General features: G+C 45.6%; 1 protein-coding gene across 4 annotated transcripts in view; it reads left to right on the top strand.

The window, feature by feature from the left end:
* The window catches only part of ABR (ABR activator of RhoGEF and GTPase), a 716,822-nt gene that overhangs the window by 204,581 nt on the left and 498,090 nt on the right, over window positions 1-14,151 (top strand). Inside the window, exon 1 of one of the 4 annotated variants that reach the window (XM_082247582.1) lies at window positions 4,857-5,032. The exons of the other annotated variants lie outside the window; for them this stretch is intronic. Within the exon in view, the coding sequence (XP_082103708.1) occupies window positions 5,011-5,032 (22 nt within the window). The 5' untranslated portion in view covers window positions 4,857-5,010. Of the gene's footprint in view, window positions 1-4,856; window positions 5,033-14,151 lie in introns of those variants that run through there. 4 annotated transcript variants of the gene reach the window in all.

The following is a 14,151-nucleotide window of genomic DNA, read 5'->3' as shown; positions in this document are numbered from 1 at the left end:
AGTTCCGACACCTCCAGCACTAAATGTATGTAATGGCAAGGGGTGCTGGGGTGTGCTACAGGATCTATTGATGCTGGCTGCTGGGGATCTATTGTCATTGGAGGGGATATTTTTTTTGCCTGAGGGGAGGTCTGTTGTTGCTGTGGGGGGATCTATTGTTGCTGGAGGTGGCTCTTCTGTTGCTGGGAGGGATCTGGAGAGTCTATTGATGCTGTCTGCGGGGGGGAGGGATCTGTTTTTTCTGCCGGGGGTTTATTATTGCTGGGGGGGGGGGGGTTTGTTTCAGGTGGTCCATTGTTCCTGGAGGGATCTATTTGACTGCTTTTCTTGTTATCGTTAACAAATTCCATACAAATTACTTTATACTACAAATGTTACTTGGTTCTATATTCTCTGAAAGGGGCAGTACTGGGAGGTGGGTGGGGGTTGGAACCAAGTAACGATGCTCGAAGGTTGGCAGGGGTGGAGACAAGGGGATACTCAGGAGGAGTTCCTGCACCTATTCTCTGAGAAAAAGAGAAAAAACAAGCCCTGGGTTTGACCAAAAAAAAAAAAAAACGGTTTCTATGCATAGTTGCACCAGATTTTGCACACTCCAGTTTTAATAAATCAACCCCATTGTCTGCCAGGCTGCTACAAAAATAAAGGTGCCACTGTGCTGCCCCAATGTAAGGGCCGGTTCACACTAGTGCGACGGCAGCCTGAATTCGCATGGCTTTCGGACCAAACTCGTGCAGGACCCTTTTTTGTCCACACTAGAATCGGATTGCATGGCTGTTCACACCCATGCGATCCGATTCTGCAAATCGCGCTGCGTTTTGCAAACTGATTTCAGGGTGTTGGTAACTTAACATACACTTCGCAACCAGTTTGCATGAACAGATTGCGATTTTGATGTGATGCAAGTTTGCAGCGAATTTGCACTGCATTTAATATGAACTGGCCCTAATACAGACCTCTAACAAACATACTTCACGATCAAGCTAGCCGTTTATAGACGCTTGGAAATAAGCAAGCTGATGCTATCTTGCATTAGAGATGGGCTCGGGCGTGTTCGAGTTTGCACGTCCCCGATCCCACCAGGAAGCCAACACTGCAGTCCACTAATCGCAGGCACTGAGACATTTCCCGATACGCAGTTGCTCAGATCAGGAAATGTCTCACTGCCTGTCACTGCCTGTTATTAGTGGTGTGCAGTGTCGGCTTCCTTGCGGGATCGGGCACATGGGAACGCAACCACGCCCGAGCCCATCTCTACTCCTCATCAGTGTGTTTAACCAATGACACACAAGTTTGCAGGTAAGGACTTTTCCCTTATTTTGCTCATCTGCCAATTATCCTCAGTCAGTAGGACTGTCAAAGAACTAGCATTTTCTCTTGCCCTACACTCGCATGCTCACTCGCATCCCCTATGCACGCTAATTAGTGTGAATGGACGAACTTGCAGTGCCGCCTTATGTATTCGGACAGCCAGCACCAGCAGATTACTTACGGTGCCTTCATCTGTTCAGATGTAGTCACTGTTTGCCCATGAATTTCCCTCCCAGCTCCTTAACCCAAGATTGAAAAATCCACTTTTCAAGCTGAGAGGTACGCACACAGCCAAACGTTGGATGAATTTTGGCTTATACAGCAGGAATTGGCTTAAATTTGATCCATTTAATTTCATGAAAGCATAGTTATCCTTTAGGAGAGGCCCAGATTTTTTTTTTTTTTTTTTCATGAGAAAATATTTTTAACATTCAGCTTTCTTGCCATTGTTGAGATGGTGGAAGTCTTGTCCTAACAGCTTCATAAGAGGACATGTGTTTCTCAGTAGTATTGGGCTAAGGCATCAATTCTCTCTCCTCTACTGGGTTTTATGCTGGTTTGTTAACCACCACTATATGTACCCCTTTGGTTGCCCCTGATTGATAAGAGTTACCTTTTGTGCTAGTTTAACCCCTTCCCGGCAACCCTTTAAAATGGTATTGACCTCAGGAGGCAGGGTGGACCTCTTGATCACATGATCACTGTTATTGGCTGTCACGTGGTCACATGAGCCCATTCCACTGGGTCCTGATCACAGAGACTGGTAGCTGTCTGACAGCTTGGTCACGGTCCTGGGAGCATACTCTCAGCACACAAAGTCCTCAACTTCCATGGAAGCATATATGTGACGTGTGGGTGTTAGGGGCCTGCACTAATGTGCTACATGGTTGGAAGATGTTAACATTTTAAAGAAAACTTTTCTTAAGAGGAACATTTGGGATACCATTGTTGATTTCTCTTTCTACACAAGCTAGTTGCTTGGCTGTCATGCCCAAGGTCTTGCTTCAGTACTTTGGAAATCCCAATTCAAAGCAAATATGCAGATAAGAACTTCTGACTTTTCTTATCTGCATACTTATTTCAGATCAGAGCCAGCTTGTCCTCTTGTCTGGAGCTTCTGGAGGGAGAGGTCAAAGATTTGTGTGACATGCTCAAATATAGTCAGCCCTTAGGTAAAGCAGAGTTTAATGTTCTTTAGCTTTTCATTTTTAACTAGTAGAAAAAAATCCCCCAAAAATGGGGGGTCGTCTTATACGCCGAGTATAATATCTCCAAGGTAACCCAAGTATAAATAAGTTTTACCGGTAGATGTAATCTCTCAAGACGCTGGCTGTGTGGGAATCCTGTAGCGGTATACCATATGTACCGTAGCTTCGGCTACATACAGTGTACCGCACTGAGCCAATCAGGGAGAGCGATGTATTCTATTATTGAATACAAAGCCTGCTCGGATTGGCGGAGTAACATCAGCCCATCTCTCTGACTCTGCCAATCCGAGCAGGCTTTGCATTCAATAATAGAATACATCGCTCATTGTGATTGGCTCAGCGCGGTATACTGTATGTAGCCGAAGCTATGGTACATATGGTATACCGGTACAGGATACCCACACAGCCAGCGTCTTGAGATTACATCTACTGGTAATACTTATACTTAGGGTACCTTGGAGATATTATGAGAGATTACATGTATTACAGTACTTGGGGTACCTTGGAGATCTATGAGAAATCTGAGGTTTTTCAATGGTGTTGCCTTGCTTCCCAAGGGGGTAGTCTTTTATACGGCGAGTATAGCCCAAAACCTATGTTTTAACTTGAAAATTAGGGGGGTGGTCTTATACGCCCAGTCGTCTTATACGCCGGAAAATACAGTACCATTTAAAGATCACATTTAACATGAATCAGCAGGGCAATCGTCACCATTACCATACCACATTTATATGTGAAAAGCTGTACTAACACCCTACAGACACACCACCCCCTTCTCCCCTCCAGGCCCCCTCTGCACTTACCTGCATGGGTAATACAGTCTAAGTAGCCCAGTGCAGCAGTCCTGGGGTTTGCAACCATGCTGTTCTTCCTCTTCTTTCCCTAGGGATGCTGGGACAGATCAGAATGGTTCTGATTGGTCAGCACTGGCACATGACTGTTGAGCAATCATAACTGTTCTGATATATCCCAGCGTCTCTAGGGAAAAAAGAGGCAGAACCGCACAGTTTTTAAACCCCAGGAGGACTGCTGCGTGGATGGTGAAGCTGATTTAACCGGGGAGGCTGGGTGTAGAGTGTTATGGCACTTTTCCACTGCAAGTACCGGCTCGGCTCTACTCAGCCCTGCTTGGCCCGGTTTGCTTTTCCACTGCTGGTACCGCATGGTATAGTGTCGGAACGGTTCGGTACGGTACGGTATAGGTTTGCTTTTCCACTAAAGTAGTACTAAGTTAAGTGGGTAGGATAACAACGGGGTGGGTGGGATTCTCTGACCAGTGGCTAGTAGTGACTGCATGCAAAGGATTGTGGGATATGGTACCAGTTTGGTACCTGTTGGAACCACAATCGAGTAGGTACTGTTTTTTCAGAGCCGTATCGTACTGTTCGGTTCCATACAGTGGAAAAGAAAACCTATACCGTACCGTACCGAACCGTTCCGACCCTATACCATGCGGTACCAGCAGTGGAAAAGCACAAAAGCGTGCCGAACCGGTACAGTTCCATGCAGTGGAAAAGCGCCATTAGTTAACCTTTTCATTTTTTTTTTTTAAAAGGCGAACTTACACCAAGGCAGATGGTTTCTGGCTGCCAGGTGCATTGTGTGTGGTTGGCACAACTTGGAGGCCTCAGTTTCAGGGACTGTGCACGTGTTCTGTGGCTGGGATGTCACTTGCAGTAAAACTGAATGTGTTCAGCTTTGCTGGCTGGGAGTGAGAGAATGTCTATTTCAATTTGGGGCTTCTTATACAGGTTTCTTTGATATCCTTAATGAATAAGCGTAACCTGTTAGAAAACAGGTGTTCTGTTACACGCTGTAAGTAATGACGGGGCGTTCGGCTGCTTTTCTCCAATGATTGTGTTTTTTTCACTTGGAATTCCACTGCTATGTGGTTACTATAATTTTATGAGGGGAAGATTCTCCTGTTCCCCCTCCTATCAGATCTGTGCTAGTGACATAGTCCAGCGTGGTCAGGACCATGGAGAGCTCCTCCAGCTGCATTGCTCTGTAACACAAAGCTTGATAGAGGATAGCTGGGATGTTGGCAGTATAGCAGGCACAGAAGCAGTATCAGCTCGTAGGAGACTGTAAAACCAGGCAGTACACATCAGCCTGTGCTATGGTTAAGTGGAATCTGATATTCTTACTGCTGCTCCCGTATCCATCATGTAGTATTCCATAAGCCTTTTCCATCCTCCCGGAGGTCCCCGCCCCTGCACACTCTAACAGGCATCCCCAAGAGAGCCCCCTGTGCCGGTAATTGACCAGCTCCTGGCCCATACCCCCCCCCCCCTTTCCACTCACATCCAGGCTCATCTCCCAGACACGCAGATAAACAGACAGGGACGACACTCGCTCTCTTCATCTCCGCTCTATCCATGGATCCGATGTGTGTACTGGGAGTGATGTGAAGGTGCCAGCAGGATTTGCAGGGAAAGGATTGAATGGCTGGTATAGGGAGAGTCTACAGCTGCCTTCCAGTGAACAATTAATGGAGTGGCTGCAGGACCAGGGTGAGTGAGGTCCCTGCATGCACCACAATCTACTACTTCCATGATTCATTAGTCAGTCATGTGTGAGGAGGGATGCAGATCTACATTTCAGAGCTGTCTGGTTAATAATGAGCGGCGATGCCACCTGATCTCCGGTAGACCCCATACACCACATGTTTTGAATAATAGACTGCTTAATTGGTTTACATAGTGGCATACTTGGCCATAAAGGCTGTTTTACGTGTAAATTGCTGGAGATTACATGGTACTTGTGCATTTATTCAACATGATTCTTAGAGCGGACCTTTATTTCTTCCCCAAGTACCCTCCTCCTTTGCTCTGTATTTGTGTACGATGTGGTGACATGAACCTCACCGCAGAGTCAGCCATGCAGATGATTGCTCTCACTATTAGAAGACTTTCTGTTTAAACTCCCTGGTGGGGTGCGAGCTGCCTTCATGCGTAGTGATAGGGCATATTAATTCATATGTTGTGCATTCAGATTATACATAAAGGTTGAAGGTTTTTTTTTTTTTAATTACAAATGTTTTAATGTATCTGAAAGGGTAATGTTACAAGAGAAAACCAGAGGAAACTTAGATTTCAGTAATAAATATGTAAAATCAATGTGGCGGTTACCTATGTTTGCTTCGTATTTGGATGCACTGTTTGGAATAAAAGAGCAGTGCTTTAGAACTCTTTGGGCCTGTAGAAAGAAATAAACCTGCACCAGAAAACCTCTGACAACAGCCATTACACACAATGCTGCTTGGCTCAGCACCTTCCCATTCACACCAGCTGCAAAGTTTCAGCTTAGAAATTGCATGCCTGCTGTGTACTGCTGATTTTCTCTGTATTGTCCTCCTTTTATGTAAATTCCTTAAAAGGTTTACCAACTGACAGTTCCCACCGTGTCAGAACAGGACCACCAGACCGTATTTAGGTCCTCATCTTCTCTCCAAGTCTACATTGAGATCATCTCCCAGTCATACAAGTGTCAGAAACATGGTGGCATTTGACAGTTGAATGATGAGGACAGGTGAAGTCCTGGGAAGGGACAATATTTCAATTCACTTTTGTGAGAAGTCAAGGCCTGTTTTTCAGCCTTGGGATCCATGGTCCTGTACAACCAGGAGGGGGATCCATGGTCCTGTACAACCAGGAGGGGGATCCATGGTCCTGTACAACCAGGAGGGGGATCCATGGTCCTGCTGTATAACCAGGAGGGGGATCCATGGTCCTGCTGTATAACCAGGAGGGGGATCCATGGTCCTGTACAACCAGGAGGGGGGTCCATGGTCCTGTACAACCAGGAGGGGGGTCCATGGTCCTGCTGTACAACCAGGAGGGGGATCCATGGTCCTGTACAACCAGGAGGGAGATCCATGGTCCTGTACAACCAGGAGGGGGATCCATGGTCCTGTACAACCAGGAGGGGGATCCATGGTCCTGTACAACCAGGAGGGGGATCCATGGTCCTGTACAACCAGGAGGGGGATCCATGGTCCTGTACAACCAGGAGGGGGATCCATGGTCCTGTACAACCAGGTGGGGGATCCATGGTCCTGTACAACCAGGTGGGGGATCCATGGTCCTGTACAACCAGGAGGGGGGGATCCATGGTCCTGTACAACCAGGAGCTTATTTGAAGACTAGCTCCAGTACTAGCAAGCATTTAAAGGTGCCTACGCTTTACCAGTAATGTTAGTTTATGTACTTTTGTGGACCTGATGGGCCACTTCAAGCTTATGCCTTTCATAGTCTAAAACTCCTGGCATTACCCGATGTTAATAGGCAAGCATGATGAAGGCATATAAGATTAGAGCACAGATGTATTCCTTCCAGTTTATAGCACATACTGCAGTAAAGTGATTTTTATTTTTTATTTTTGAGGCATCTTGCAGCAGAGGGCCTTCTGATCAAACGTGTGAATACTTGTTCTTCGTGCTCATAACAACCAATAGGATTCCTCCATTGCATTTTCCCACCCGCCACCATCAGAGTAAGCCTAATAGGGAGTTGGCGTTTTGTATATAAAAATAACTAAAGGAAGTTTAGTTCTTCTTGTCCATAGCAACCAATGAGACTCTCCATGGCTGTGCAGCATGAAAGAAAGGAACAATCTGTTGGGGGTCGCAAAGTTCTTTCTTTTGCTCATGGAATCACCGGTTTACAGGTCTATTCCTCTCTACGGTTTATCATTTGTAGCATTACGTGCATCACAATGGTGTGAATGGGCCCCTAAAGCTGGCGGTGAAGATAAGGCAAATGGTTTTGTTTGGATTAGGAGATCAGCTAGATTGTACGTTAAGGGTTTATTCACAGTAATGCTGCAGTGCAGTTTTACAGTACCTGTGAACTGTTAGTAAATCCCAGAGCAAGCACTTGGCTTTACCTTTGTATGAGACAGTTTTGGTATCTGTGGTTACATTTGGTGCACATGGAAACTGTAGCGGTTTGTGCGTTCTTTACACAGCATGTTTATACTACAAAGACCTCTCATCACAGCATTGAAACTGCACTGGGAGGCTTCATATAGATGTAAACCCTAAATAAATGGCATTTAGGTTGCTGAAACACTGTATCATAAATTGCTTACATTTTCTCAGAGCTCCCCCTATCATCCGGTAATATTTGCCCAGAGTTGATCTTTTAATTCTTTAAACCGAGTTATTTGTAAGTAATGCGTACAATGTACAAAAGCATGGCACATAATAAACAAGAAAAAAAAAAAAGGGAGCTGGCAGAAGAGGATGATGCATAAATGATATAGACAGTATATCTATACATTACAAAGTTCTCAGGCGTAACACTGACATTTATAGTTTAGGAAACCAGCATTACCATTGTATTTACCCCCAAAGTGGGGCTCTCGCTACAATTGAACCCAGAGATAATTTTTAAATTTAAAGTGGAGTTCCACCCTAAATTTATACTTGCCTCCATCTTCTCGCTCCGGGTCACCTGAAAAACAAATGGATAATCACAATTTTTTTTTTTTTTTTTTTTACTTACCTCGTATAGAAGAAAATATACTTACCTTGCTTCCTTCTTCCTCCCCTCGGCGGCCACGGCGATTCGTCACTTCCTGGCTTTGCAATGATTCCTGGGAGCTGAACGTCATCGCTCCCAGGAATCATTGCGCCTGCACCGGCCCCGACGTCAGTTCCGGCGCGCGCGCATCATTCCCTTCTAAACTGCTTCTGGGCATGCCCAGAAGCTGTGGAGGGATGATGCTGCGGCACCGGAAGTGACGGCGGGCCGGTGCAGTGCATCGTGGGACCGAAGAAGACGGAAGAGGATGCAGAAGAGGATCGCGCTGGCTTCAATCTGCCCACTCCTGAGATGGCAGCGCTGGACAATATTTTTTCAAGGTAAGTATTTCTCCTAAAAGGTAAGTATAACCCGGGACAGATCAGAGGCTAGCCATTGTGGAATGTACTAGCCCTGACTGTCCCGGGGGTATTTTTATTAAAAAATATATTCCCAGGGTGGAACTCCGCTTTAAATACTTGCTTTTATTTTCATCCTTTGTTGCATCTAAGTCCCCTTTCACCAGGGGCTTCATCCATCACAGAACAAAACTGATTGTTTACACATCCATGTCTTCATTTTATTTTATTACAGTTACTTGTATAGCGCCTTGAATTTACATAGCGCTTTACATATATATTGTACATTCACATCAGTCCCTGCCCTCAAGGAGCTTATAATCTAAGGTCCCTAACTCGCATTCATATATACACATACCAGGGCCAATTTATACAGTTAATTAAAAAATCAATCAATTAATCTATCATCATGTTATTGGAGTGTGGGAGGAAATCGGAGTACCCAGAGAAAATCTACGCAGGCACAGGGAGAACATGCAAACTCCAGGCAGGTAGTGCCGTGGTTGGGATTCAAACGAGCATCCCTAGTGTTGCTAGGCAGAAGTGCTAACCACTTAGCTACTATGCTGCCCACAGTTCAGTTCAGTTTACATCAGTTTTCACTTCCGTTCAGTTTTTCAGATCAATTTACATCATTCTACATTTTTTTTTTCCTTGTATGAACAAACGATTTTCATGCAATTAAAGGAGTTGTAAAAAGTCAGAAGGTTTTTTTTTATCTTAATGCATTCTATGCATTAGGATAAAAAACCTGTGTGCAGCAGCCCACCTAATACTTACCTGAGGTCCATCTGTGTCCAGCGATGTCCACGAGTGTCTCAGCCATCGGAGATTCTCCCTTCAGTTTGGCTGCTGCTGCTTTCAATCAAAGCCAGCTAGCCAATCAGGAGAGAGAGGGGACAAGGCGGGGCTCCTTGTCTAAATAGACACGAGGAGTTATGACTCAGGTGTCCCCATAGCAAACTGCTTGCTGTGGGGGCACTCAACAGGAGGAAGGGACCAGGAGCTCCAGCCAGGGACCCGAGAAGAGGAGGATCTCGACTTCTCTGCATATCCACTGCAACAGAACAGGTAAGTATAACGTTTGTTATTTTTATGGGAAAGAAAACGAGACTTTACAATCACTTTAATATGGTATAGTGACCAAGACCACACATGATTGGAAACCAAACAATAGATTACAATATAATACAATACATTATATCACTTAGTTGTTGCAAAGACTAATCTGAGGTGACAACGGTATAAACAAAAAATGTTTCTTCCCTAAAAACAGACATAAACAGAACAGACATAAACAGATGGCATATGTTTACAGCAGTTCAGATCTGTCTAAACGGAAAAGGTCACAGACTTGTTCCATTTAGAAAAAAATTTACCTGAACAGACATGGAAGTAGGCGGATGTAATTTGTTTATATCTACCCACACATAGACATCATTGTGGTTCAGTCTGGATCTGCAGATGGATCTAGACTGAATGCCCCTGTAAAAGGGGCCTTAGTGTTGGTGATCTTCTGCAGCCTCTTTTCAGCCACTTCCTGCCCATATACATGCTCCTGGAGATGGCTACATGGCATTTTGTATGATGAGTATCCTGATGCTGATAACAGTGGACCATGCCTGCTCAATGAGTGCTAAGATTCCCACCTGTATGCCCCAATCAGAAGCCCTTGTAATCGCATGACTGCACAGTTGGGAGATAGAAATAAAGTATTCTCAACATGTAACAGGAAGTTTATCAAGAACAAATGTTATTAAAAGCTTCAGGTTAGAAAATATTGCAAAATAAATTAAAAATACATAAACATAGAAGATTGAATAATTTGGTGTATGCATGTTGTTATGGTGATTTATTGGAACAGTTTTGCTGCAATATATAAACACATGGGAGCTGTTAAAAAAACTTACCTGACACTGAGAAAATGTTGTTGCAGCCAGTAATATGACATGCCTAAGCCGTCATTTTGTTCTATGCTGAATTGGCTTGAGGAATGGACAGGCAGACTATCGATGACTGACTTTTTTTTATATCAGCCAGCAGACTGACCAATCAAAAAAAAAAAAAAAAAAAAAATGAATTCCCCTATCCACACAAGTGATGTGGATGGAGGAATCCTCCCTGCTGTGTCATTGTATTCTGATAGCGGGGACTTCTACATTGTAAGGATACATCGATCAGTGTCTGCAGCTGCTGATCTCCAAGAGTTTTCCAACATTCTCATTTGACAGAAGTCAAGCGTTAGATTGACTTCTGTTGAGGCAGAACGGCCATACAGGGATTGAAATCTGTCCGCTACCTGCTGAATCAGCCATATTTTGATCTATCTATGGTCAGCTTTTTAGTTAAGCTGACCAATCAGCACCTCTGCCTGACCAGTAGACTTAAAGCGGTTACCCTTGCGTATACCCAGCGAATTGACCTCAGGTGATACACAGAGATGAAACCAATCCCACTGCATAAGTTATACCCGTTTATCTGCAGTCTACTCTTCTCTACATCTGTTCAGTTCAAAGTACAGAAATGATAAGGCTTGTCTGAGCTGCTAGAAAAAAGGGGGCGGAGAGCTGAAGTTACTTTGCGGTTGGCAAGTGGTTTACCTAGATTATGGCTGAAGATATCAGCCATATCCCTGTTGTTTTTTTTCAGTCGGTGGCTGGCTTTCTCCTGAAAGTGTTCTGAGTGGCTCATAAGCTGCTGGAACGCTTTCAGAATCGTCGCCGGAGAAGATGTTAACATTCCTTGTAATAAGAATGAAAGGGATTAAAAAAATCCAATAAAAAAAAAAATTAAAGTGCCCCCATCACTTCATGCTCACGTGAAGAAGCAAATGCATAAGTAAGTCGCAAATGCATGCACACATAAACGGTGTTCGTACCAAACATGATGTATCACCATGAACATTAGACCGAGAGCAATAATTCTAGCATAGACCTCCTTCGTAACCTGTAAAACCATTTAAAATGTCGCCTTTGGAGCTTTTTAAGTATCGTAGTTTGTCGCCACTCCACGAACTTGCACAATTTTAAAGCATGGCATGTTGGGTATCTATTTACTCTACGTAACATCATCTTTCTTTCATATTACACAAACAAATTGGGGTATATACTTTTTTTTTTTTTTTTTTTTTTAAATGTATTTTTTCCCAAAATATTACGTTGAAAAACTGCTGCGCAAATAATGTGTGACATAAAAATTCAAACAATTGCCATTTTGTTCCCTGAGGTCTCTGCTAAAAAAAATATATATATATATATATATATGTTTGGGGGTTATAAGTAATTTTCTAGCAAAAAATACTGGTTTAAACTTGTAAACACAAAGTGCCAGGAAAGACTTGGTCTTCAACTGGTTAATGAAAGATATCTGTACGTGTATGGCCAGAGATGACTCTAGTGGTGCATAGAAGTTCTTTTTCAATTTTACTATTTACTTTTAGGCCCCATGCACACAGGACACCAGAAAAAACAAGCTGCAGAGCCACTTCTAATGCCAGGAAAAAGCAGCTGTAAAAACGTGCTTTCTCTTACGTCCTCCGACAGTCGCCGCCTCTTCATATTCGTCACATATGGGGTATTAGACTTTGCTCCGAAGGAGTAGCTAGGCAACAGAATATGTTAACAATAAAGCTTTAACATATCCCACCCTCAAGGGGTGGTCCCCTCAGTCAATACCCTCCTACTTCCTGCAACCATATCTCAGTTTTAATGTCTAGCTTGTCAGGAGTGGCTGGCTCTCTCTGTGCTGGGACTTTTTGTCCCAGACTCTTTCTTCTTTTTGATATTTTGTTTGAGTTTTCTCTCTACCTTTACTTAGCTGTTATTTTTGTCAGCATTAGTTAGTTCTTCGGACGAAGAGGATCATGCGGACTGGGTCTCGGGCTGATCCCCCTGGTCGCAGGTCGTGGGTCAGTGGCTTCCCAGTCTGCCATCGAGCGTTCAGCCAGGTAACGCTCCTGGCACGGTGAACGACCCATCCCTGTTCGGTGCAGGGATGATTGGTGAGGTGGCTACCTCACCGGACGCTGTGCGGTTTCTGAACCGCCATTGTGTGCGTCTTGAGTAGCGACTCTCCCTGCCTCATGTGCAGCGGCTTGTTCGCCTGTGCGGGTTCCCCACGCCATGTGAGGTAAGTGTATCTATGTGGGGACCTGTCTGTCTGGGGGGGTCTCAGTCTGGGACTGTGTAACCTGCCTTTAATCACACTGCTTGTCTCCCTATCTCTCGGCTGCATGCTGTGGGCTGCAAGGGGGGGGGGGGGAGCTGTATGACACTGAGTATGTCAGGCTGGGCAGTGTGAGGAGCTGTGTGCTGTGGGGCATGTTTTTAATGGCATGTTGGGGCATATACAGCGATCGCTGCGGCGATCTAACATGTATCCATATTATGGGATGATATTGTGTGTGATTTTATGCACTGTGGAGCGGCGATTTCGGCGCCAAACGGCGCCATTTTACCGGCGCCCGCTCCGGCCGCATGGTTTACATGCACGGCGGCCATTTTCTTGTAGCCTCCATAGGCTTACATAGAGCGCCCTGGCAGCATCACTTCCTCTCTCCTGGAAGCACCGATCGAGGCAGCAGCAGCAGCGGAGTCTCCTCAGGTTTTATCCTTCTATTCCTGTGTTCCATTGCCTGTATTCAGTCTGTATATTCCCTGTGGGGGTCTCATTGTGCCTGAGTGTGGTGCGGTGGGCTGCGCTTGCCGCGCTTGCTGTAAGGGGGCAGTTAACCCTTGGTTGTCTGGCATACAGGGGCAATGGATTCTCAGGAGGGCAAATTTCCCACAGTCTTGGTGAAAAGCCAGGGGACCGCTGTTTCCCCCCCAGGGGGGGATTTGGCCACTATTGTGGCTGGCCTTGCTGCACAGGTGCAAATGCTGGTGGCTGCTCAATCTACTAAACGGCCCAGAGTTGCTCTGTCCTCTGATTCTGAGGGTGAAGGTGATGGGGCTGTTCTGGCGGGGACCCCCCTATCGGGGTCCCGCTCCTCTCTGGATCTAGTGGGGTCTGAGGTAGAGGCTGAAGTTGAGGGGGTTGATAATTCTCCCCCTGGCTCGCCTGAAGAGCTTGCAATCATGGATGAGTTGATTGCTTCCATTAAGCAGACGCTACGTTTGCAGGACGAGGTGTGTCCCCCAGCTGCCTTGGCGGCTTATGGGACGCAGAGGAAACGCAGGACGCCGCAGGTCTTTCCCTGCAATGCTGATTTTCAGCGCGCTGTTAAGGACCAATGGCGCGATTTGCGCAAGCCTTTTGCGGTACCAAGTAAATTTAAGCTGCGTTATCCTTTCTCGCCTGCCACTGATGAACGGTGGTGTGTGCCTCCGCCAGTAGATCATGCTATTGCGGTTTTGAACAAAGCCACTGCGATCCCGGCAGAGGGATCCCCTATTTTCCGTGATGCCACGGATAGGAGACTGGAGTCTCTTGCCCGTCATACTTATTCTGTTACGGGTTCTATGCTTAAGGCTCTGTTTGCTTCTCTCATGGCGGCCCAGGCGATCGCAAGTTGGACGCAAATGCTTAGGCGCGTCCTAGTGGCCGATTCGGCCTCAGCGGCGACCCTGGATATGGTGGATCAGATCCACCAGGGTGTCATGTATCTGTGTGATGCGGACCTGGACCTGATTCCGTTGGCCGCGCGTGTGCACAGCGTGGCGGTGTTGTCTCGCCGCCTGGTTTGGTTGAAATGTTGGTCGGTGGACCAATCTTCACGTAAAACCTTAGCCAATCTGCCTTATGATGGGT

The sequence above is a fragment of the Pelophylax lessonae genome, assembly GCF_965119305.1.
Source record: "Pelophylax lessonae genome assembly, chromosome: 2".
In the NCBI taxonomy this organism is placed as follows: Eukaryota; Metazoa; Chordata; class Amphibia; order Anura; family Ranidae; genus Pelophylax; species Pelophylax lessonae.
Note: the sequence above shows the minus strand (reverse complement) of the source record. Positions and strands in the feature narration are given on the sequence as shown.